The sequence below is a fragment of the Eubalaena glacialis genome, chromosome 4 (genome assembly GCF_028564815.1).
Source record: "Eubalaena glacialis isolate mEubGla1 chromosome 4, mEubGla1.1.hap2.+ XY, whole genome shotgun sequence".
NCBI classification, from domain to species: Eukaryota; Metazoa; Chordata; class Mammalia; order Artiodactyla; family Balaenidae; genus Eubalaena; species Eubalaena glacialis.
Window position 1 is genome coordinate 177109759 of NC_083719.1, and position 22944 is coordinate 177132702.

The window sequence follows — 22944 nt, forward strand, 5'->3', positions numbered from 1 at the left end:
CAGAGCAGCCCTCTGTAACTATCGTGTCCCCCTCCTAGCCATTTTCCATCACATCACCTTGCTTAATTTTATTCATAACATTTATTTCTGTCTAAAATTATTTCGTTCACTTCTACATTAATCTTGGTTGTCTACGTCCTTCCTTTAAATGCTAGTCCCAAAAGGGCAGGGTTTTTGTCTCATTCACTGCTGTGTCCCCAGTGCCTAGCACGGGGCCTGTCATACAGTAGGTGCTCAAGAAATATTTTTCAAATAACGACTCCTGGATGTTTTCATTTGCACAAACACATACTGAGACGCCAGCTCAGGAGTCCTATAGGGGGCCCTCTGCTGTTCTCTGGGGGTCGGGAGAGGAATCACCCTGGTACCCTTTTCCCCTAGGAGCCTAGCCCTCACCTCATGGCCAAGGGCGCAGGTGACTATGCTGATGAAGGACCTGTCCCATCCCACCTCTACCCCTCCAGGGGGCTGACAGGGCTTTTGGGCAGTGGCTGCTGGTCCCCGCTGACCTCTATCCTTTTGCTCCTTTGCCTTCCAGAAAGATTTGCCCCTGCCCCGGAAAAGCAGCAGGTGAGCCCTGGGGAGAAATGCGCGGGGCTGGCCGCCCCTTCTCCGGCCCGGGTGGGGGCGCCAGGCGCGCGCGCGGGCGGGGCCAGGCGCGCTGGTGCACTGCAGCGCCCCCTCCTGGCGGGCGGCAGCCGCAGGCCTTCCCCTCCCCCGCCCTACCCTGCCCGCTGCGGCTCCAGCCTCCGCCCCGCGCGTTTGCTCCCCGCGCCGCCGCCGCTGCCGCACCTGCCACCATGTCGCCGCCGCCGGGTCATGTCTGACTCTCTCTGGACCGCGCTTTCCAATTTCTCGATGCCCTCCTTCCCTGGCGGCAGTATGTTCCGTCGCACCAAGAGGTAGACCCCCGATCCCTCAGACCCTGACCTGGCCCTTCCCCCAAAGCCGCCCTCCGGCTGCTGCTGCAGGGCGGGGCCCGGGATGCTGCACCCGGTCCAGCTGCGCCAGAGGTGCTCGCTTGCGCCTTCCTGCCAGGGATGGGGCTGAATGGGGGGCAGTGTGGGCTGAGGCTGGGGAGACTGCACGCTAGAAAGGACCGCCGCGGGGGGAGGGGGCTGCGCCTGGTGGGGGATTGAGGCGCCTTTGTCTGATGGCGCTGTGGGCTCCGGCAGCCCGGTGAGGGTAGGGGAAGAAGGGGAGGGTGGGGGGCTTTGCACCCTCAGAACAATAGCCGCAGCCTGGCCTCCCCCCACCCCCATGCCGCGTGCTCTGGCCGCGCGAATATGCTCAGTCACTGAGCCGGGGAGGGGGGTGTGTGCGAAGAGAATGGAGGGGCTGGAGGGTCCCTCTTTGGAAGCTGGGATCCTGAGGGGCAGAATGAAAGGGGGGGCTTTTATCATAGCACAACCGCCCCCCAAAGAACACAGCCTCATACGAAAAATAGTGACACACAGCGTCACGCAGGACATGGTGTCACACACACATACACATACAACAGCCCTAGTGTCCCAGATACACCCGGGAGTTGCCACGCGTACCCAGCCATATGGTGGCCATAGGTCAGAGGCACGCACAGACACACAAGGGCACTCGCATCATCACACAGACAAGTAAGCCCACAGGCACAGTGTAGTGTACACTCAGTAAGATGTCACATGCCTGGTGATCCACACACACAATTGTGCCATCTGAGATGCACACAGACACATGTGTGGCAATGACATCCGTGCAATGTCACAATATACGATATCACCTAAGCATGTCATATGCTGTGTCACACGGATGATAGAATAACAGACATAGAATCTTGCAGAGTCGAAGACACACACAATATCACACGTTTTCACTCGTTTTCATCCATGTCACACACAGTGGTATGCTCAGACGTGCCCAGCGTCACAGGGTGTTAAACTCACACACAGTAGATGCCACACGGGAACACACATGGTGAATGTCACACTCAGACACAAGGACAGTATCTCATACAGACTCAGATTGCTACACAAAGACAGACACGTAGCAGAAATCATGCATCACGCACACTTTACAGCACACAGTGGCACATCTAGTCATGGACAAGTGGCATTACACTGTGTCATATAGACACACAAAGCCACAGGTCATGTCACACAAGATAAACCCAAGGACTGTCACACATGATGTCACACTAGGATGCTCCCAGGGCTGAATTCACACACGGGGTGCCACACCTGGATATACACAGAGAACGTCACGCAAGGACCCAAAGACACACAGACACTCAGTATCTCCATTGGTATCACGTGGACATGACTATCACCCCGTGACTGATACACTGTGGCATACATGGTCACACATGATCCACACCAGGAGTCTTGCACATACACAACACATACGCATCCCATACACAGTCCTACCGAGGCCTCTACTGCCTCCTCCTCTGAGCAGTCCTTTGGGAGCACATCCAAGCACATACAGTTGGGAGACAGGTGGGGATCTGAGATGGGAGGGCCGCGGGTTGGGTCCACAAACTCACTGGGCTACGGCCGGGTCCGGCCCCTTGCCTCGCCTTCCCCGCAGCTGCCGCACCAGTAACCGGAAAAGCCTCATCCTGACCAGCACTTCGCCCACGCTGCCGCGACCCCACTCCCCACTGCCTGGACACCTGGGTGAGACAGGTGGTGGGTTTGTGGGCCAGACTAGAGGAGGCGTGGTCACAGGCGAGGGGTGTGTCCATGCCACAGGAGGGGTGGTCCAGAGTCTAGACGGAGAGGACCCGGATTGGACAAGGGGCGGAGCCATCCTTGTGTTGGCTTGGCCTGTCCGCAGGGGGACGGGCATTTGTGGGCGGAGGCCCAGGAGGAGCTTGATTGGAAAGGGGATGGAGCAGAAAGGAGGAGCCATACCTAAGGGGCGGGGCCACCCCGAAAAAGACGGAATCGGCCTGGAGAGGGGCTAGGCTGACTCGGTAGCCAAAACATTTTGAGAGGCAGGGCCACAGCTAAGGGGAGCGGTCCACCCATACATGGGTGGGATTAGACTAAAGAGGGGGCAAGCTGCTATTTGGAACCCGCTTTGAGGATCAGGAGGTTTGATGGGATTGCCTTCCATCCCAAGCCTGAAGATCCCTCTCTTTCCGCCACAGGTAGCAGTCCCCTGGACAGCCCCCGTAACTTCTCCCCCAACACCCCCGCCCATTTCTCCTTCGCCTCCTCCCGAAGGTGAGTCCCTCTCCCCAGGGCCCCAGAACCCTGGCCATACCCTCCCTACCCACCGTCTGGGCCACCATCTGTTCCCCTTCTAATTGCACCTGAGTCAGGCCTGAGGGACCCGCAGAGTGCCCCAACGTCCTGGCGGGAACAGGCACCCAGCCTTAGGGGCGGGACCTATAAGAAGGCGGGGCCAACCACCAATTCAGAACCAGGGAAGGGGCGGGGCTTCCTTTGCCGCGGAGCGAAAGCGCTTGCGCTATAGGACCTGGGTCTTAGTCTCCCAAGCCTTGCTCTCCAGGCCAGGCGTTTCCATAGCAACAGGACAGGGAAGCAGGGGGGAAGTGCGCAAGCGCAGGCTGCTTGATGCCCATCGAAGGACTTGGTCCATGACGTGGGGGAGGGCCCCTAGGGCTATTTCTCGAGGGCCCAAGAGGAGAAATCTCAGGTTTCCCTACGGGGGTCTCTGGGTTTCTGGAGTGTCCCTAAGATGAATTTTCTGGGGGGCTTTGTCAAGATTGGGGGAGGAAGAGAGATTCTTTGAATTTTGAGGGGGAATCTTCGAGGAGTCACCAGGGTGTTTGGGCGGGTCTCTTTTTCTTTGAACTTTATTCATTCTAAAAACGTTGTCTGAACAACGGCTGTGTTCTGGGAGCTGGGATATGGGGTGAACCACATCCCTTCTCTATCCTTGGAGTTGAGTTGGGGAGGCAACGCAGATCACCGCAAAGGCTGGTGAAAGCTGTGGGGTGGGAGTCACAGGAGACTGTGGGGACAGAAGACGGCTCCCTTGGAAGAGTGGGGATTCCCTTCGACCGTGGAATTCAGCTGAGGGCAATAGGGAGCCAGAAGAGCTCCAAGATTGGGCCGGATGTGGTTACCTACATGGAGGGTGAGCTGGGAAGCAGGTGAGCTGAGCGAGGTCACTGCCTGGAGAGAGGAGTCCAGTGCATGGGAGTGTGTGTACATGTGAGTGTGCAATCTGTGTGCTGATGTGGATGTGTGTGAGTTTGTGAGGCTGTGAATATGGGAGGCAGCCCATGCCTGTTCTTGTATCCATGGGTGTGTATCAGCGTGTGAGAGTGAACGTGTGTGACTGTGTACTTATAGGGTTGTAAATGTGTGTGTGAATAGCTGAGGAAACATGTACCTCCATGTGTATCTCCATGTGAATGTGTAATTTGTGTGGGAGTGTGAATGAGTGTGTGGCTCTCTGAGAGTTTGAATGTGTGACTGAGTGCGTGAGGGTGTCTTCAATGTGTGTCACGTGAATGTGAAAGTCTAGAGTGTGTGGGGGAGTGTGTGTGTATGTCAGAGTGTGAGTACCAGGTCTCTGTAAGTATATGTGTCTATATGTGAGTGTACGTCTCTTTTTTCATGTATGATTGTGTGTTAGCCTGGAAACATGTGATATTTGGGTCCATGTATGGAACAGTGAATGCATGTGAGTGTCTGTGTTGAAGAGTCACGTGGTGTGAATGTGTGTGACTTTCAGTGTGTGAACTCAACCGTACCAGTAACAGTAATACTAATGCATATAGCCATGAGAGTGATTGTGTCTATGGGAGCATGTGTGTGTGTGTGTGTGTGTGTGTGTGTGTGTGTGTATGTATGAGGAAAGAACATTTCTTCTCTGAAAAGACCCAAGTGATCTTCCTCTGAGAATTTTCTCATGGGGGGGTCCTCTAGCAGTCATCTTTTGGGGTCCCTCTGGAATGACTTCCTTGAGTGGGCTTTTCACTTTGGGGGCTTGTTTGGCATGAGGGTGACAGGAGAGAAGCATAATGGGAAGGAGCAGAGGAGACTGATCTTTGCTCCAGGTCCCGGGTGCCTGGCTGGAAGACTTCCTCTTTACCTCCTTGACTCTGAGGGACTTCAGGAATCTCAGAGTGCAGATGTATTCCCCCACCTCCTGCTCTGGCCATGGCCAGTGGTTTCTCTCACACCCTGAGGAATGGGGCTGTCTGGTGGGGCCTGGTGGCCTCTGAGCATGTCGGCTGGGTTCCAGGGCGGACGGACGCCGTTGGTCTCTGGCTTCACTCCCTTCGTCTGGCTATGGCACCAACACACCCAGCTCCACCGTCTCGGTGAGTGTGGCAGGCGGGACCGGTGGGTGGGAGCCGCGGGGGGCCGGCTGGACTGGCCTAAGTGAGAGTTTGGGTTTCTTTTGTTCTCCAAGGGTGTCATCTGTCCATCTCTTAGTGAGTTACAAGTCCCCTCCAAGTTCCTGTTCTCCATCTTCAACATATCTTCTTGGGGGTCCTACTTACCTCGGAATTATTTTACAGATAATGACATTAAGGCTCATGTGTTAAGCCAACTGCCCAAGTGTCTGCAACTGGCCAGGGTCAGGGCACACCCCTTTCACCCAGAGCCCATTTGCTCCCCCACTGCAGTACCCAAAGTCTGTCTCTCCATCTGCCCCCTTTTCTACCTGTCTCTCTGGTTCGCTTATCCATACATTGGTATGATGTTCAGCAGACATTTATCACATGACTGTCATGTGTGTGGGGCTCTACAAGCTGGGCCAGGGCCCAAGGATTCACAAAGCCCTCATGGGAGGAGACAGATCAGTAAGAAGGCATTTATAACTTGGGGTGCTGGGGTGGTCAGAGCTGTGATGGGGGTAGCATAGGCAAGGTGATGACAGCAGAGGGGAGGCACCTGACTGAGCTGGAGGGAGGGTCAAAGAAGGTTTCCTGGAAGAGGTGGCATTGAGCCAAGACAAAGGATCAACAGGAGTTTGGCAGGTGGAAGAAGGGAGGGAAGAGTGTTTCAGGAAAGGGGAGCAGCATGTGCAAACTCCCAGAGGCAACAGAGAAATTTCACATTTAGAAAGGTGAAAATAGCCTTGTGTGGCTGGAACTTTGGGTTGGAAGTGGAGGGATGGAGGTGAGGCAGGCAGCAGCCCTCATCATGCTGGGACTTCTTGGCCAGGATCGTGAGGTGGATTTTATTCTAAATGCAGTGGAAAGCCATAGAAAGGCTGTTTTGCTTTATATTAAATTAAATTAAAATTTCAGTCTGGGGCTTCCCTGGTGGCGCAGTGGTTGAGAATCTGCCTGCCAATGCAGGGGACACGGGTTCGTGCCCTGGTCTGGGAAGATCCCACATGCCGCGGAGCGACTAGGCCCGTGAGCCGCAATTACTGAGCCTGCGCGTCTGGAGCCTGTGCTCCGCAACAAGAGAGGCCGCGATAGTGAGAGGCCCGCGCACCGCGATGAAGAGTGGCCCCCGCTTGCCACAACTAGAGAAAGCCCTCGCACAGAAACGAAGACCCAACACAGCCATAAATAATAAATAAAAATTAAAAAAATTATTTAAAAAAAAAGAATGTTCTACACCCTTCTAGTTTAAAAAAAAAATTTCAGTCTGACCTACTGATTCTGTAGGTCATAGATTATGTGCACTGAAAAGATTAATAGATAATGATGGGATAGGGAGTTTTAAGCAAGGAAGTGAGTGATATCATGTTGAAAAAGATCATTCTGCCTGCAGAATCAGGTGGCTGTCCTTGTGTTTCTCCACTGATGTCTGTGGGTCTGTGTTTGCCCCAACTGCATGCCAGGCCCTGACTGGGGCCAAACAGAACCAAATCCCTGCCCTGGAGGAGCAGACAGCAATAATAAATAAGTCATAAAGATGTACAGTAGTAAGTAAGGAGATAAGAAGTCAGCAAGAAGAAACGAGTTGGGGCAAGGAGAGGGAATGATGCGTGTGGTCAGAGGAGGCCTCCCGAAGGGTGACTTTAAAGCAAAGACTTGAAGGAGAAGTGATCCATAGTAGATGTGTGACAGACAGAGAGAACAGTCAGTGCAAAGGCCCTGAGGCCCTAGTGTGCCTGGTTTGTTCAAGGACCATCAAGAAGGCCTGTGCAGCTGAAGCAGAGCAGGTGAGGGGGAGAGTGGGAGGAAGTGATGGCAAGGAGACAGGATCAGATCTTGCAAGACCTTGTGGGCTGTGGGGAGGACTTAGGCATTCACCATGAGTACGGTGGGAGCCGTGGAGAGTTCTGAACAGAGGAGGCATGAGACTTGACTCAGGTTTTCACAGGCTCCCTCGGGCCACATTCATGTCTGTGTCACTGTTCTCATCTGTGTCTGTCCCTGCCCCCCCGCCCCCCTCTGTTGCCAGGAATCCCAAGCTGAGCCTTGGGATCCAAGGATCATAAGCCAGGTCCAGACTCTGGCCTTGCTCAGTGGCCCGCCAGTCGCGGGGGTCCCAGACCAGGGTCCCGAGCTGTGGGGGAACCGTGGTGGCTCTGACCCCGGCCCCGCTCCTCCCCCCAGTCTTCCTGCTCCTCCCAGGAGCGCCTGCACCAGCTGCCCTACCAGCCCACCGTGGACGAGCTCCACTTCCTCTCCAAACACTTCGGCAGCACCGAGAGCATCACGGATGAGGATGGTGGCCGCCGCTCCCCTGCGGTGCGGCCTCGCTCGCGGAGCCTCAGGTGGGCCTGCATCCCCCTCCCCGTCCAAGCTGGTGGGTCTGGGGCTCATGCCCTGCGAGACGCCTGTCTGCAGTTTTGGAGGTAGGTGGCTGGACGCGATGGACTTCTCTCTCCGCAGCCCCGGGCGCTCCCCCTCCTCCTACGACAACGAGATCGTGATGATGAACCATGTCTACAAGGAGAGGTTCCCGAAGGTGAGGCGGGGCAGGGGGCGGCTGCAGGGAAGCGGGGCGGCCGGAGCCCTGGCTCGCCTTAGCTCCGCGCGCCCCCTGGTGGCCGGCGCTGCGCCGTGCAGGCTTTGGCAACCACTGCCTCCGGGCTGAGCCCCGCGCCGGCTTCCCCGCCCTGCCTCCGTCCCTTCCGCAGGCCACCGCGCAGATGGAAGAGAAGCTGCGCGACTTCGCCCGCGCCTACGAACCTGACAGCGTGCTGCCGCTGGCCGATGGCGTGCTCAGCTTCATTCACCACCAGATCATCGAGCTGGCCCGGGACTGCCTGACCAAGTCCCGCGACGGCCTCATCACCACCGTATACTTCTACGAATTGCAGGAAAACCTGGAGAAGCTGCTGCAGGACGTGAGTGCACCAGGAGGCCGGCTACACCTCAGGCTCTGAACCCCCAAATCAGGCTCAATGGCCCCATACTTTCCTTCACCCCACATCCATTCAGGGGGCGCCTACCACGTGCCAAGGGGCTAGTGTGGATTGAAGGGTGGAGGAGAAAGACTAAAGCCCTGCTCTAGGTTGGATGGAGGAAGCAGGAATTTATATATATACATATATATTTCACAAAATGCACCTTTTGCCTTTATTTCATCAAAATCACTATACTGTTATAACCAAGATTTTCACATAATTTGGTGATATTGACAGTAACAATTTAAAAGTTTCTTTTATTTTTTTCACTGTTTTAATTAATTTTATTGGAGTACAATTGATTTTCAACGTTGTGCTAGTTTCTGCTGTACAGCACAGCGAATCAGTCATACATATACGTATATCCACTCTTTTTTTAGATTCTATTCCCATATACGTCATTACAGAGTACTGAGTAGAGTTCCCTGTGCTATACAGCAGGTTCTTATTAGTTATCTATTTTATACATATAATAGTGTGTATATGTCACTCCCAATCTCCCAATTTATCCCTCCCAACCCCCCAAACAGGAAGCAGGAATTTAACATCCTTCACCTCCTTCAGGTCTTTACTCAAATGCTACCTCCTCAGATGGCATCAGGACTGAGACTAGGATGAGGCAGGTGATTTTTTTCCCCCTTCAGAACATTAATTATTGAAAAAGTTGAAAAAAAAAGGTATGTTAAAACTTAACATTAAGTTTAAATATTTTATTTATAATTAAACCAAAATTTGTTATAATTTAACTTTCCTGGTTTTAATGGAAACGAACTAATCAACAATACTGTTTTCATTAAAATCATTAATCATTTGAAAAACATAAAAAAATGTAGAGATGGTCCCACACATTTCCTTTTGATTCAAGCTCCAGTATGGTTTGGCCCAGCCCTCTGGGATCCTGTCCTTATTTAAATTTTTCTGGGAATTCCCTGGCGGTCCAGTGGTTAGGACTCGGCGCTTTCACTGCCAGGGCCCAGGTTCAATCCCTGGTCAAGATCCCACAAGCCTCGCGGCCAAAAACTAAATAAATAAATTTTGCTTGTCATTTTTTTCTGCATTAATCTTGATTTTTCAAATAGTGCATTAAAATATTAGTTATCTTGAAGACTGAGGTTTTTGGTGTCCAAGGTGACTGCCTCATTTGCCTCACCATAGTCTTGACTTTGATGGGCATGATAGATAAATTAATATGTGGCCTGTTTGATAGAAAACAGGAACAGGAGAGTAGAGTAATGGCGATTGAGAGTCCTACCAGGTAGTGGGGTGTCATTTTGGATTGGAGGGGTCAAGGCAGGCCCCCATGAGGAGTTGACAACTGAGCAAAGACCTAAAGGAGGAGAAGTAGGAAGCCATGCAAGGATCTGAGGAGAGAGCATGCCAGGCAGAGGGATTTTTAACTAGGCCTGGATTATAGAGCTGTTTTGAAGATGAATTGAGTGAATGAAGGTTTTAGGACCATGTTTGCTATAACAATAATGATTATTTTTACCATGTGGCCTGGGCCTCAGTTTACTCATCTGTAAAATGGGACAACAGCAGCAGTATTGTCAATTCCTGTGGGGATGGGAGAGAAGCCTGGCTCAGGAAAGGCACCTGTGAACCACACCCCCACTATGCCCTGCATCCCAGGCCTATGAACGTTCCGAGAGCTTGGAGGTGGCCTTTGTCACTCAACTGGTGAAGAAGCTGCTCATTATCATTTCACGCCCAGCGAGGCTGCTGGAGTGCCTGGTAAGGGGGCTGGACATGGGCGGGGGGCAGTTGGTGGGGGACAGGGGAGGGGTTGGCTGGGACACCTTGGAGTTCACCCTGAGCGCACCCTGCCTTGCCTCAGGAATTCAACCCCGAGGAGTTCTACCACTTGCTGGAGGCAGCCGAGGGCCATGCGAAGGAGGGCCACCTTGTCAAGACGGACATCCCCCGCTACATCATCCGCCAGCTGGGCCTCACCCGTGACCCCTTTCCAGGTGCTGGCTGCTGGGTGCAGGGGACTGTGGGTGAACCAGCTGGGACCCCAGTCTCCACTCACTCTCATTCCCTTCCTAGATGTGGTACACCTGGAGGAACAGGACAGTGGCGGCTCTAACACACCTGAGCAGGACGACCTCTCTGAGGTAAGGCCAGGTGGCCCAGCAGGCAACACTCTGGTCTGGCCCGACTGGTCGGGGCTCACCTCCTGGCTCTTTGTCCTCAGGGTGGGTGGACCTCTTGGTCCCCACTCTGAGCCTCAGTTTCCCCAACTCTAAAATGGGTTAATAATAGCTCTTCCTCCATAGGCTTCTTTCTTTTCATGGTAAAATACACATAACATTGTTATTTACTACATTCACAATGTTGTGTGGCCATTACCTCTGTCTAGTTCCTGAACATTTTCATCATCCCAAAAGGAAACCTTGTACCCATTATGCAGTTCCTCCCCATCCTCCCTCCCCCACAGCCCCTGGCAACCACTGATCTGCTTTCTAGATCTTTCTGTCTCAATGGCTTTGCTGATTCTGGATATTTCATATAAATGGAATCATTCACTCTGTGGCCTTTGGTGTCTGGCATAATGTTTTCAAGGCTTATCCATGCTGTAGCATAAATCAGTACTTCATTCCTTTTCATGGCTGAATAAAATATGCCACATTTGGTTTCTCCATCATTCATCAATGGACATTTAGGTTGTTTCCATCTTTTAGCTATTGTGTGAATAGTGCTGCTATGAACATTTGTGTACAAGTATTTGTTGGAACAACTGTTTCAGTTCTTTTAGGTGCATACCTAGGAGTGGAATTGCTGGGTCACATGGTAATTCTATTTGTAATTTCTTGAGGAACACTGCATGGAGTTTTGAGTGGGTTGAGTGTCTCTGTGTGTTAACAGCTCAGCATAGTAAAAATTACTATAATTCCACCCCCCAGGCCAACCACACTTGGTAGATGTTCCACATATCTGGTGGAGATTGCCCACCATAATGGTCATGCATGTGTTTCCTCTGAGCTGCCTAGTGTTTTCAAAAATGTGAAACAAAATATAGAAATCAGAAGATTAAAATTAGAATCTGGGTTTGTGCCTTTTTTGAAAAATTAGAAGTTCTGACAATACTGTGATGGAACCAGCTGGCATTGAGTGGGGGCTGGCCTATGATATGGGGTATTTACACCCCAGTCACCCATGGCTCTCACCTGGTATGCCTGGCCCCTGAAGGCATTTGGATTTGTGACCTTTGTTTCAAATTGTGTCTAAGAATTCACACGTACATACACACACATCTGTCATATATATATATATGTGTATATATATATATATTTTTAATCTCATTATACATGCCATTTGTTTAATTTTTTGAATAGGTAATGGAATGACATCACTCAAAAGTCTAAAACTCTAAAAAGGTATTTATCTTTAATTGTTGTTTGTAGGATCCTATGTAATTCCATTCAATCAAACTTGTGAATTGAGTGATTCAAATCTTCCATCTTCCTATTCATCTTTTTTTTGCCAGATTGATCTGATAAGTTTCTGAGAGCCATGTGTTAAATTCTTGTTTTGAGTAATTTCTCTTTGTAATTCTGTCAATGTTTGTGTCAGACTCTTTTGGGCTACATTTTTAGGAGTGTAGAGTTCAATATTTTTATATCTCATACATCTTTTTGTGAAATATTTATGTAATAAATCTCTTGTCCCTAAGAAAAATAAATATTACTTTTAAAAAAGGCATACAGTGAAAAATCTTATACCCACTCTTGTCCCCCATATCCCTATTACCTCAAATATGATTATATTTTGTCCCCTTTTTTACACAAAAGCATACAGTAATATTGTTCCTTGTCCCCCTCCCCATTTAACAAAATACTCTGGAGAACTTTCTAATAAGTGTACAGGGATATTCCTCATTTTTAAAATGTACAGGACTTCCCTGGAGGTCCAGTGGTTAAGACTCCATGCTTCTACTGCAGGGGGCACAGGTTCGATCCCTGGTCGGGGAACTAAGATCCTGCATGCAGCGCAATGCAGCCAAAAACAAAACAAAACAAAACAAAACAAAACAGCGGTACAATATTCCTTTAGATTATATCCCCTCATGTGTTTATTTAACCAATTTCCTATGTATGGATTGTTTCCAGTCTTGCAATGAGCAGGATAGTACATATGTCATTTTTCACATGTGCAAGCATATCTGTAGCATGAATTCAAAAGTGAAATTGCTGGATTAAAGGGAACATGCATTTGTAATTCTGATATACACCCAAGTACCTTTCATGGGGGCTGTACCAATTTATACTCCCAACAGCAAGGTATAAAAGTATCTGTTTCCCCACAGCTTTGCCCACAGAGTGTCAGCTTTTTGGATTTTTTTTGCCAATCTTCTGAGTGAAAAATGGTATCTTGGGGTAGTTTTAGTTTGCCTTTTTGTCATTATATGTGACGTTTAACATTTTTTCACATGGTTAAGAGCTCTAACTCTAGTTCACATATCTTGCCTATTTTTTCTCTTCAATTGTTAATTTGTTGATGTCTGAGAGCTCTTTATATATTAGAGTGACTAGCCATTTTGTAGGTTTCTTTCCTAATGGAGAGAAGTTAGTTATCAATATATGGCTTCAGTGTCAGCCAGTCTTGGGTTCAAGTCTTGACTTTGTTACTCCCTCACTGTGGCACTTGGATGAAGGACACACCCACCGCCTCTGTGCCTCAGTTTCCCCATGTATTAGGTGGAATAACAAGAGTGCCAATCTCATGATGATGCTGGGGTGGTCTCCATCTTTCCCCTGCAGGGCCGAAGCAGCAAGGCTAAGAAACCACCTGGAGAGAATGACTTTGAGACCATCAAGCTCATAAGCAATGGTGCCTACGGGTGAGCCACCCGGGGCTCTGGCGGGGGGAGGGTGGCGGAGGCCGGGTGTCTCGGAGGTGATGGCCGGTCCTCGCTCTCTCCCCCTGCAGCGCCGTCTACCTGGTGCGGCACCGGGACACGAGGCAGCGCTTCGCGATGAAGAAGATCAACAAGCAGAACCTGATCCTGCGCAACCAGATCCAGCAGGCCTTTGTGGAACGCGACATCCTCACCTTTGCTGAGAACCCCTTTGTGGTCGGCATGTTCTGCTCCTTTGAGACCCGGCGCCACCTCTGCATGGTCATGGAATATGTGGAAGGTGTGGCTGCCTGCAGGGCTGCAGGGAAGATGAGGGGATGCTCGCTAGTCAGGGCTGCTGGGGGTGGCCTGCCTGAGTCCCAGTCACCAAATTAACTACCCACCTGTATGTTTATCCAACCATTTATCCATCCAGTCACTGATCATCCATTCCATCTGTTTATTTATATCCAGCCATGTATTGATTTATCTTCATTTCTCTTCACTGATTTATTTTCATTTCTCTCAATATAGATACATCCATCCAATTATCCATCCTTCCTTCATTTCATCTATTCATTTGCTAATCCATCTGTTTTTCTATCCATATATCTATGTGCCATCTCTCCATCCATCCATCCATTTGATTATCCGTCTGTTTGTCCATCCATATTTCTGTTTATCCATTACATTGTTATTTATTTTATTCAAGTATAGTTGATTTACAATATTATATTACATCTATTTTTAAAAATTAATAGACTTCATTTTTTAGAGCAGTTTTAGGTTTATAGAAAAATTGACTGGAAAGTACTGAGAGTTCCCACATACTCTCTTCTCCCCCCAATTTTCCCCTGTTATTTACATCTTGTATTAGTGTGATACATTGGTTACAATTGATGAACAAATATTGATACATAATTATTAACTAAAGTCCGTAATTTATATTAGGGTTCATTGCTTGTATTGTACATCTATTTTCCATCGATCCATCTTTTTCTATATCTAGACATTCATTCATCTATCTATTTATTCACCTAACTACTTACCACCCATCTATCCACCAATACCTATTTACCTATTTATTAATCCATCGGCTATCCATCCCTCTTTCCATCCATCCATTTACTGTTCTTAGTTTTATTCATTCATCCAAACCTCCATTCTAGCAGCTATCTCATTTTATCTAGTTAGCTATTTAAATCCATCTATTCATCCACAATTCATCCATCAGTTTATCTGTCCATTTACCATCCATCCAATCATCCAACCACCAATGTATAGGTTTTTCATCTGTGTATCTATCCATCCCCAATATTAATCCATCTATCGTCCAAACAGACATGTACTATGGTTATTAGGACACACACATGATCTCACAGGGCTACAACTGGGCCACTTCTGAGCCTTAATTGACCATTCAGTCACTCAACAGGTGTCCCCTCATCATCTCCCTCATGCCACATGCTGTGCTGGGCGCTGGTGGATACCCAGACAGACACACTTTTCCTTCATGTAGGTAACATTCAAGTCTGTATAAACATAAAATAAACAAGAAAAATAAGCCAAAAGAGACAAGGTTGTTTCATATAGTGAGTATGGCAACAAGGGATATAAGGCTCAAGAAGACCATGGCCACATGGGCACTTTATTCTCTGCATAAGTGTGTGTCAGGATTATCTGGTGGCCAAATTCAGATTCCCTGGCAGTCCAGTGGTTAGGACTCCATGCTTTCACTGCAGAGGGCACTGCTTCAAGAGTCTGATTCATCAGTTTCTGACATAGATAAATCTGGCTCAAGAGAAAAAATGGAAAGAAAGAAATTTATTGACTTGTGATAGAAAAAAATCCATATCACCTTCAGGAATGGCTGTATCTAGGTGCTCAAATCATGTCATTAGTAATCGCTCCATATTTTGGCTCTGTGGACTTCCCTTTAAACAGGTCCTGATATAGTGAGGTTACTATCCAACAGGTTCCAGTTTACATTCTATGAACCTAGTAACCTTTGTGAAAAAAGAGGGAAAAGTCATTGGCGCAACTTGGGTTACATGCTGACCCAGCTGTTAAACCTGGAAGGAAATCTGGCTCTTGTAAGAAAAAGGAGAAATGGACACTGAGGGAGACTAAAATATGAATGCTGCTTGCAGTAAATCTGGTGGGGGCAAGTAATTTATATATTAAGGCCCCGGACCCTCAAGGTTGAGACTCCAGATCAAGGGCCCAAAGTCAGTCAATAAGCAGGCAGCCTTGGCCCAAACCAAACCTTACCTCCACCATCAACTCCCTGCATGATCCAACCTCTCTCTGAGTCTCAGTCCCCTCCTGCGTAAAATCAGCTGATTATACTGACATTGGAGAATGGCTAAGAGGACAAGAGAAGCCTGGTAGAGGGCAGTCCCTGTGCAAGCTGGGGAGAGGGAGACCCCTATCTAAGCCTCAGTTTTCCTTAGTTATAAAATTGGGGCAATGTGAGATGGGGACTTGGTACTATGGTGCATGTTGAGTGCTCAGCTCTGAGCCAGGGGTACCTCCCTCTTCACGTGGGCCTATTCCTTCACCCCCAGGGGGGGACTGCGCCACCCTGCTGAAGAACATTGGGGCGCTGCCTGTGGAGATGGCCCGCATGTACTTCGCTGAGACAGTGCTGGCGCTCGAGTACTTGCACAACTATGGCATCGTGCACCGCGACCTTAAGCCTGACAAGTGAGCCTTGACCTTTCCCATCACTCCTTCCCTGCCCCACGGGAGGCCCTGGCATGGAAGGGCCAGGAGTGAAGTGGATGGTCCTCACCTCTAAGACCTCAGTTTGTTTCTGCAGCCTCCTTATCACCTCCATGGGGCACATCAAGCTTACGGATTTTGGCCTCTCCAAGATGGGGCTTATGAGCCTAACCACCAACCTATATGAGGGCCACATTGAGAAGGACGCCCGGGAGTTCCTGGACAAACAGGTGTGTGTGCGGGAGTGGGGGTCACTTCGGGTGGAGTGACCCGGCAGGACTGTGGGGCCCAGGGCCTGGCGGGGGCACTGCTCCCCCGGGAGGCCCCTCCTGTGGCCAGGGCGTGGGCTGACGTCCTGCCCCCAGGTGTGTGGGACCCCAGAGTACATCGCACCCGAGGTCATCCTGCGCCAGGGCTATGGCAAACCGGTGGACTGGTGGGCCATGGGCATCATTCTCTACGAGTTCCTGGTGGGCTGCGTGCCCTTCTTTGGAGACACACCTGAAGAGCTCTTTGGACAGGTCATCAGTGGTGCGTGCCTCCGCGGTGGGCAGGCAGGGGGCACGGAAACATGGGCTGGCCCAGGGCCTCATGGACTCCAAAAGCGAACCCCAGCCCTACACCTTGCTCTGCAGATGACATCCTGTGGCCCGAGGGGGACGAGGCCCTGCCCACGGATGCCCAGCACCTGATATCCAGCCTCCTGCAGACCAACCCCTTGGGCCGGCTAGGGGCAGGTAAGGGGTCGCAGAGAATCTGAGCTGGGGGGTCTGTTGTCCGGGAGCAGGGCTCCCAGTGCTGTGTCCTTGGGCCGGAAAATGGGTGGGGAGCTGGGCTGCTTGGCTGGCCATAGCTGTCGCGAGAATTCTCTCCCCTACACCCTCCACCCCTTCCTCCCCAGGCGGTGCCTTTGAGGTGAAGCAGCACAGTTTCTTTCGAGACCTGGATTGGACAGGGCTGCTGAGGCAGAAGGCCGAGTTCATCCCCCACCTGGAGTCCGAGGATGACACCAGCTACTTTGACAGTGAGCGGGCACAGGGTGTGGGATCCTTTGAGGGAGCGCTTGCATATGGCCTGGGCTGGGACCCAGCTGGGTAGGAGACTAGCCCCTTAGACGAGAGGAGAGGGCTGAAGTTGTGACGGGAGCGGGGCTTGGCATAGGGGCGGGGCTCAGTCTGAGAAGAAGGTAAGAAAGGAAGCTGGGGTAGGGGTGGGGCCTGGACAGGAGTAAGTTCTAAAATTGGGACTGGACCTAGGTTACGAGGCGGTGCTAGGACGCGGAACGAGGCAAGAGCCTGGGCTGGCGGAGGCGGAGCCAGGGTGGAGAGCGCCTTCGGTGCAATCTGGGGATGTGGCCTCCGTGGAGGCGGGGCTAGACGAAGCCTCAGAGAGTGGGACAGGGACCCAGCGAGGGGGCAGGACCTAAATCTGATCCGAGAAAGGGGCAGGGACGTGGCCGGGCCTGCAGGACCCGAACCTGGCTCCCGTGGGAGTGTGATTTGAGGAGTGGACCCATGCCCGCGGTCACGACCCACACCTCCACTCCAGCCCGCTCAGACAGGTATCACCATGTGAACTCCTATGACGAGGATGACACGACGGAGGAGGAGCCTGTGGAGATCCGCCAGTTCTCCTCCTGCTCCCCGCGCTTCAGCAAGGTGAGGCAAGGCGGGGATAGGGGTGGGGTGAGACCGTCGGGAGGTGGGACCTGTGTTTAAGTACGGGATGGAGGTGGGCCTGAAGTGGCCAGGGGCTGAGGAGGCTATGGGGAGCAGGGTCCAGGCCCAAGGTCTCAGTCTAGATAAGTTACTGAGGCAGTGAGGATCTGGGAGTGATGAGGCTTGGGCGGGGTGGGGGGGAGGGGAGGCAGCATGGTCTTGGAACCGACCTTTGGCATTGAGTGGAATCTAACGGGAGCCTGGACAGTTGTGGAAATGAGGATCCACAGTGGGGCGGGGCTAGATCTGGACGGGGCGGGGTCAGGGCCTGGGGATGGAGAGAATGAGCAGTGGGGGCTGGGCCAGGCCTTGGCGAGGCTGGGCAATGTCTCGCTTTGAGGAACAGCACGTAGGGGGGGTGCAGGACCTGCCTTGGGCGAGGGCACACATAATTGGGCGGGGCCTCGAGAGGCGGGGCAGGAAGGAGAGCAGATTCTTTAGGGCTTGGGCAGGGCAGGGTCTAGAATAGGTCAGAGCCTAATTTTGTGGGGTGGGGCCAGAACTGAAGAACTGTAGGTGGTCGGGGTCGGCCCAGAATTGGGGGGGGTGGGGCACCCGGCTTTACTGGGGCGGAGCGTAGTTTGGCCGGGTCCAGTAGCGGGAATTCGATTGGTTCGCGAGGGAAGGCGGGACCTGGGGGCTGGACTTGCCTCCATCACCACTCATCCGTCCTTGAAGGTGTATAGCAGTATGGAGCAGCTGTCGCAGCACGAGCCCAAGACCCCCGTGGCAGCAGCGGGGACCAACAAGCGGGAGCCGAGCGCCAAGGGCCCAGAGGAGAAGGTGGCCGGCAAGCGGGAAGGCCTAGGTGGCCTGACCCTGCGCGAGAAGACCTGGAGAGGGGGCTCCCCGGAGATGTGAGCAGGGGCAGGATTTTGGGTTTGGGGGCTGGACCCGAAGGGGAGTAACTCCTCTGACCACGCCCCCTTTGCGCAGCAAGCGCTTCTCGGCGTCCGAGGCCAGCTTCCTGGAGGGGGAGGCCAGTCCTCCGTTGGGCGCGCGCCGCCGTTTCTCGGCGCTGCTGGAGCCCAGCCGCTTCAGCGCCCCCCAAGAGGACGAGGATGAGGCCCGGCTGCGCAGGTCTCCCCGGCCCAGCTCCGACCCCCCAGGCTCGCTGGATGCGCGGGCCCCCAAGGAGGCAGCTCAAGGGGATGGCACCCCCAGCGCCGGGGACCCGGAGGCCAGTGAGTGCCCCCTCCTGCCGCCTTCCCCAATTCCCCAAGGGCCATATATGAGCGTTCAATGAGCCTGTACTGCTTATGCAAGTTCTCGTGTACTCTTCACACTCCAATCTGGGATTCTCATCAACATGAGGAAGACCCGTATTCCATGGTCAGTCAACAAAAGTATTTGAGCACTCTTCTGAGTCAGGAGCTGTTCCTGACACATGTTACCTGCTCCCATGAAATTCACAATCCAGCAAGGGAGAGAAGTGGGAAGAGCATTCCAGGCAGAGGGAACAGCATGCAAGAAGTTTATAACCTTGGAGTGACCCCTAACCCACCTGCTCTGTTGCAGCTGACCGCCCACGCCCAGGCGACCTCTGTCCACCCTCGAAGGACGGGGATCCATCAGGCCTGAGAGCCACCAATGACCTGGTTCTGCGCCGGGCGCGGCACCAGCAGCTGTCAGGAGACCCGGCGGTAGAGAAGCGGCCTTCTCGAACTGGGGGCAAAGTCATCAAGTCAGCCTCGGCCACTGCCTTGTCTGTCATGATCCCTGCAGGTGACACTGGGCCCCGCCTGGCAGGGGAGGGGCTGCCCCCATTGGTGCCAGGTGCATTTTCCTGGTCCACAGTGACTGGCTCTGGGATGGGCCAGTGAGAGCTCTGGAACTTTGACTTGGGAGGAGGGAGGAGCAGACACAGGGAGAGCTGTGCCTGTTGGCTTTGACCTCTGACCATGGGTCTGTGTCTGCAGTGGACCCCCATGGAAGCTCACCCTTGGCCAGCCCCATGTCCCCACGATCTCTCTCCTCCAACCCGTCCTCACGGGACTCCTCACCAAGTCGGGACTACTCGCCAGCTGTCAGTGGGCTTCGCTCCCCCATCACCATCCAACGCTCGGGCAAGAAGTATGGCTTCACACTGCGTGCCATCCGCGTCTACATGGGTGACTCAGATGTCTACAGTGTACACCACATTGTCTGGGTGAGCGCTCATGGGTGGAGCCTGTGTTCTACGGTGGGGGTGGGGAGAGAGACACCCCCCCCCCAGGGGTGAGGGACAGCTCAAACTCTGGAACCAGGCAACCTGGATGAGACTCCTCTGTGACCCTCCTCTGTAACTTTTCCTCTCTGACTCTCAGTTTCTTCATTTGTAAACTGGGGAGGATAATTGTTATTTCATAAACTGTTATGAAGATTACCGTACCTGCAGAGCTAGGTGTCTGGCACATAAGCTTAGGGAGCTTTCCTTGTTACCAATCCTGTTAATTCTGCTCCTGTGGGGTTCCCTATCCCCAGCACGTGGAGGAGGGGGGCCCAGCCCAGGAGGCAGGGCTCTGTGCCGGGGACCTCATCACCCACGTGAACGGGGAGCCTGTGCATGGCATGGTGCATCCTGAGGTCGTCGAGCTGATCCTTAAGGTGAGTCCATGGGAGAGAGCCAACTGTCTTGCGGTGGGGGTGGGGCGAAGGATGGGGGAGATCCCGGGAAGTTGGAGTTGCCAGAGCAGCTTCCAGCAGAGAACTTTCCCCCTTTCTTCCCCCAGAGTGGCAACAAAGTAGCCGTGACCACCACGCCCTTCGAAAATACCTCCATCCGCATCGGCCCTGCGCGGCGCAGCAGCTACAAGGCCAAAATGGCTCGGAGGAACAAGCGGCCCTCTGCCAAGGAGGGCCAGGAGAGGTGGGTGGGGCCAAGTGCAGTGGGCGGGGCTATAAACAGCAGGCCCCTGGAACACTCCAGTTTATGAGCGATGGCCAGGGCTTACGTGGGAGAGGCATAGGTGAGGACAGGAGAAAGGACATTCACAGGAAAGGTGGCCGGGGCCACCAAGTGAAGAGCAAAACCAAGACAACAGAGAAGGAGGGGCTGGGAAAGCGGGAGGAGTCAGGAAAGGAGGATGTACCAAGCTCCTAGGCTGAAGGAAAGGCACTGTGGGAGCAAAGCCGAGCCAGCAGATGTGGACTAAGAGGGTGCCGTCCAGGAGATGATTCTGCCTTGCTGGATGTATTATATTTAGGCGACTGAGAGGGGCCGGGAGAAGAGATTTCTATCTGGGATGAGTATGCCAGGCCAGTATAAATAATTTCTTCCCTTATATGTAGGAGGAACTAGGAGAGGTGGGTGGAGCCAGGAGAGTTTTCTGTTTTGATCAGTGGGTTTGACCTGGACGAGGAGTGAGTGGGGATTTGAGAAGCCTGGCTGAGTCCAGTGAATTTCTTCCCACTCTGATAGGTGGGTTTAGTTGGAGAGGGAGGGGCTAGACAGGTGGGCGGGGCAAGAAAAGGTTGGTTCTGTTTTGATGGGTGTTTCCAGCTTGGACTGTGAGTGGTCAGAAAGGAATGGGTAGACCTGAGGTGGGAGGAGCCAAGTGGGACGGAGCTAAAGGAAGTTCTTTGGTCTCGAACTGTGTTGTAGCTGAAGAGGGAGGGGTCAGAAAGGGGGGGTGGTTCCAGGAGGTACCTTGAAGTCCTGAAGTGGGAGGAGCCGGGAGCTCTGGAGTCTGGTCTAGGGAAGGTGGTCCCCTCCTTGTCCTCCAGCAAGAAGCGTAGCTCCCTCTTCCGCAAGATAACGAAGCAGTCGAACCTGCTGCACACTAGCCGCTCTCTGTCGTCGTTGAACCGTTCGCTGTCGTCCAGCGACAGCCTCCCGGGCTCGCCCACGCACGGACTGCCGGCGCGCTCGCCCACCCACAGCTACCGCTCCACGCCTGACTCCGCCTACCTAGGTAGGCCCTGAGCCTGCGCGGGGGCCGAGCTGCGCGCGGTGGCGGGGCGGTGCCCTGGCGGCGCCCGCGGCGCTCATCGTCCTCTCTCGCCCGTCCGCAGGCGCCTCGTCCCAGAGCAGCTCGCCGGCCTCGAGCACGCCCAACTCGCCAGCGTCGTCGGCGTCGCACCACATCCGGCCCAGCACGCTGCACGGCCTGTCGCCGAAGCTGCACCGCCAGTACCGCTCTGCGCGCTGCAAGTCGGCCGGCAACATCCCGCTGTCGCCGCTAGCGCACACGCCGTCCCCGACACAGGCGTCGCCGCCGCCGCTGCCGGGCCACACGGTGGGCAGCTCTCACACGACGCAGAGCTTTCCGGCCAAGCTGCACTCGTCGCCGCCAGTGGTGCGCCCGCGCCCTAAGAGTGCCGAGCCCCCGCGCTCGCCACTCCTCAAACGCGTGCAGTCGGCGGAGAAGTTGGGAGCCTCGCTGGGCGCCGACAAGAAGGGCGCGCTGCGCAAACACAGCCTCGAGGTGGGCCACCCGGATTTCCGCAAGGACTTCCACGGCGAGCTGGCGCTGCATAGCCTCGCCGAGTCGGACGGCGAGACGCCCCCTGTCGAGGGTCCCGGCGCGCCCCGGCAGGTCGCCGTCCGCCGCCTGGGCCGCCAGGAGTCGCCCCTGAGCCTGGGTGCGGACCCGCTGCTGCCGGCTTCGAGTAAGGAGAAAGAGTCCCCGGGTGGCGCCGAGGCCTGCACCCCGCCCCGCGGGACGACCCCCGGGGGCCGGACCCTGGAGCGGGACGCCAGCGGCACGCGACACCAGAGCGTGCAGACAGAGGACGGCGCGGGAGGGGCGGCCAGGGCCGTGGCCAAGGCCGCGCTGAGCCCGGTGCAGGAACACGAGACGGGCCGGCGCAGCAGCTCCGGCGAAGCAGGCACGCCCCCGGTGCCCATTGTCGTAGAGCCTGTGCGGCCTGGGGCCAAGGCTGAGGTGCCGCAACTCCCAAGTGTGGACTCCAAGGGGTTGCAGGAATCTGCACCCCTGGCACCTCCCGCACCTGAGGCCCCGCGGGGCCGGGAGCGCTGGGTGCTGGAGGTGGTGGAGGAGCGGACCACGCTGAGCGGGCCTCGTTCCAAACCTGCCTCTCCCAAGCTCTCCCCAGAGCCCCAGACCCCCTCCCAAGCCCTAACAAAGAATGTACCCAGCAGTGCAGGGCCCCCAGCCCCACCTGCTTCCCTCCTGGTCCCCACCACCAAGCCTGAGGTGGCGCTGACTTCCCGGTGCCCTGCTGAAGCTGTGCCCCCAGCAGCCCCGACCAAAAAAGGGGCGCCCTGCCCCATGCCCCCGGGCCCATAGCAGAGGGAGCCACTGGCCCTGCGCTGTACAGCCGCCTGTATACATATGTACACATATAAATAAAGTGCGTCCGTGCTGCGTGAGCTTTCTAGAGCTCGCCCCTCCTCCCCTAGCAAGGCAGGACATCATGTTTCCTCCCCCTTGCCTGTGTGCTTGT

General features: G+C 53.6%; 1 protein-coding gene across 1 annotated transcript; it reads left to right on the forward strand.

Moving 5' to 3' along the window:
• The first annotated feature begins 819 nt into the window (after nt 1–819).
• Nucleotides 820–22870, forward strand: MAST1 (microtubule associated serine/threonine kinase 1). The gene is made up of 26 exons (XM_061190335.1): nt 820–902; nt 2563–2651; nt 3128–3203; nt 5200–5278; nt 7481–7641; nt 7760–7835; nt 8008–8217; nt 9907–10008; nt 10112–10244; nt 10324–10391; nt 13038–13117; nt 13207–13415; nt 15682–15820; nt 15936–16068; nt 16204–16369; nt 16474–16575; nt 16740–16862; nt 17387–17496; nt 18235–18413; nt 18493–18740; nt 19075–19281; nt 19476–19705; nt 20020–20142; nt 20268–20404; nt 21262–21449; nt 21550–22870. Exons 1-26 carry the CDS (start codon nt 820–822, stop codon nt 22785–22787), a joined length of 4689 nt encoding a protein of 1562 aa, XP_061046318.1. The 3' UTR covers nt 22788–22870.
• Nucleotides 22871–22944: the final 74 nt, after the last annotated feature.

Coding starts and splice junctions, on each gene's coding strand:
- MAST1 (XM_061190335.1), top strand. CDS start 820: ATGTCTGACTCTCTCTGGACCGCGCTTTCCAATTTCTCGATGCCCTCC. Junction 16,863..17,386: donor TGACACCAGCTACTTTGACA/GTGAGCGGGCAC, acceptor CCTCCACTCCAG/CCCGCTCAGACAGGTATCAC. Junction 20,405..21,261: donor GCCAAGGAGGGCCAGGAGAG/GTGGGTGGGGCC, acceptor CTTGTCCTCCAG/CAAGAAGCGTAGCTCCCTCT.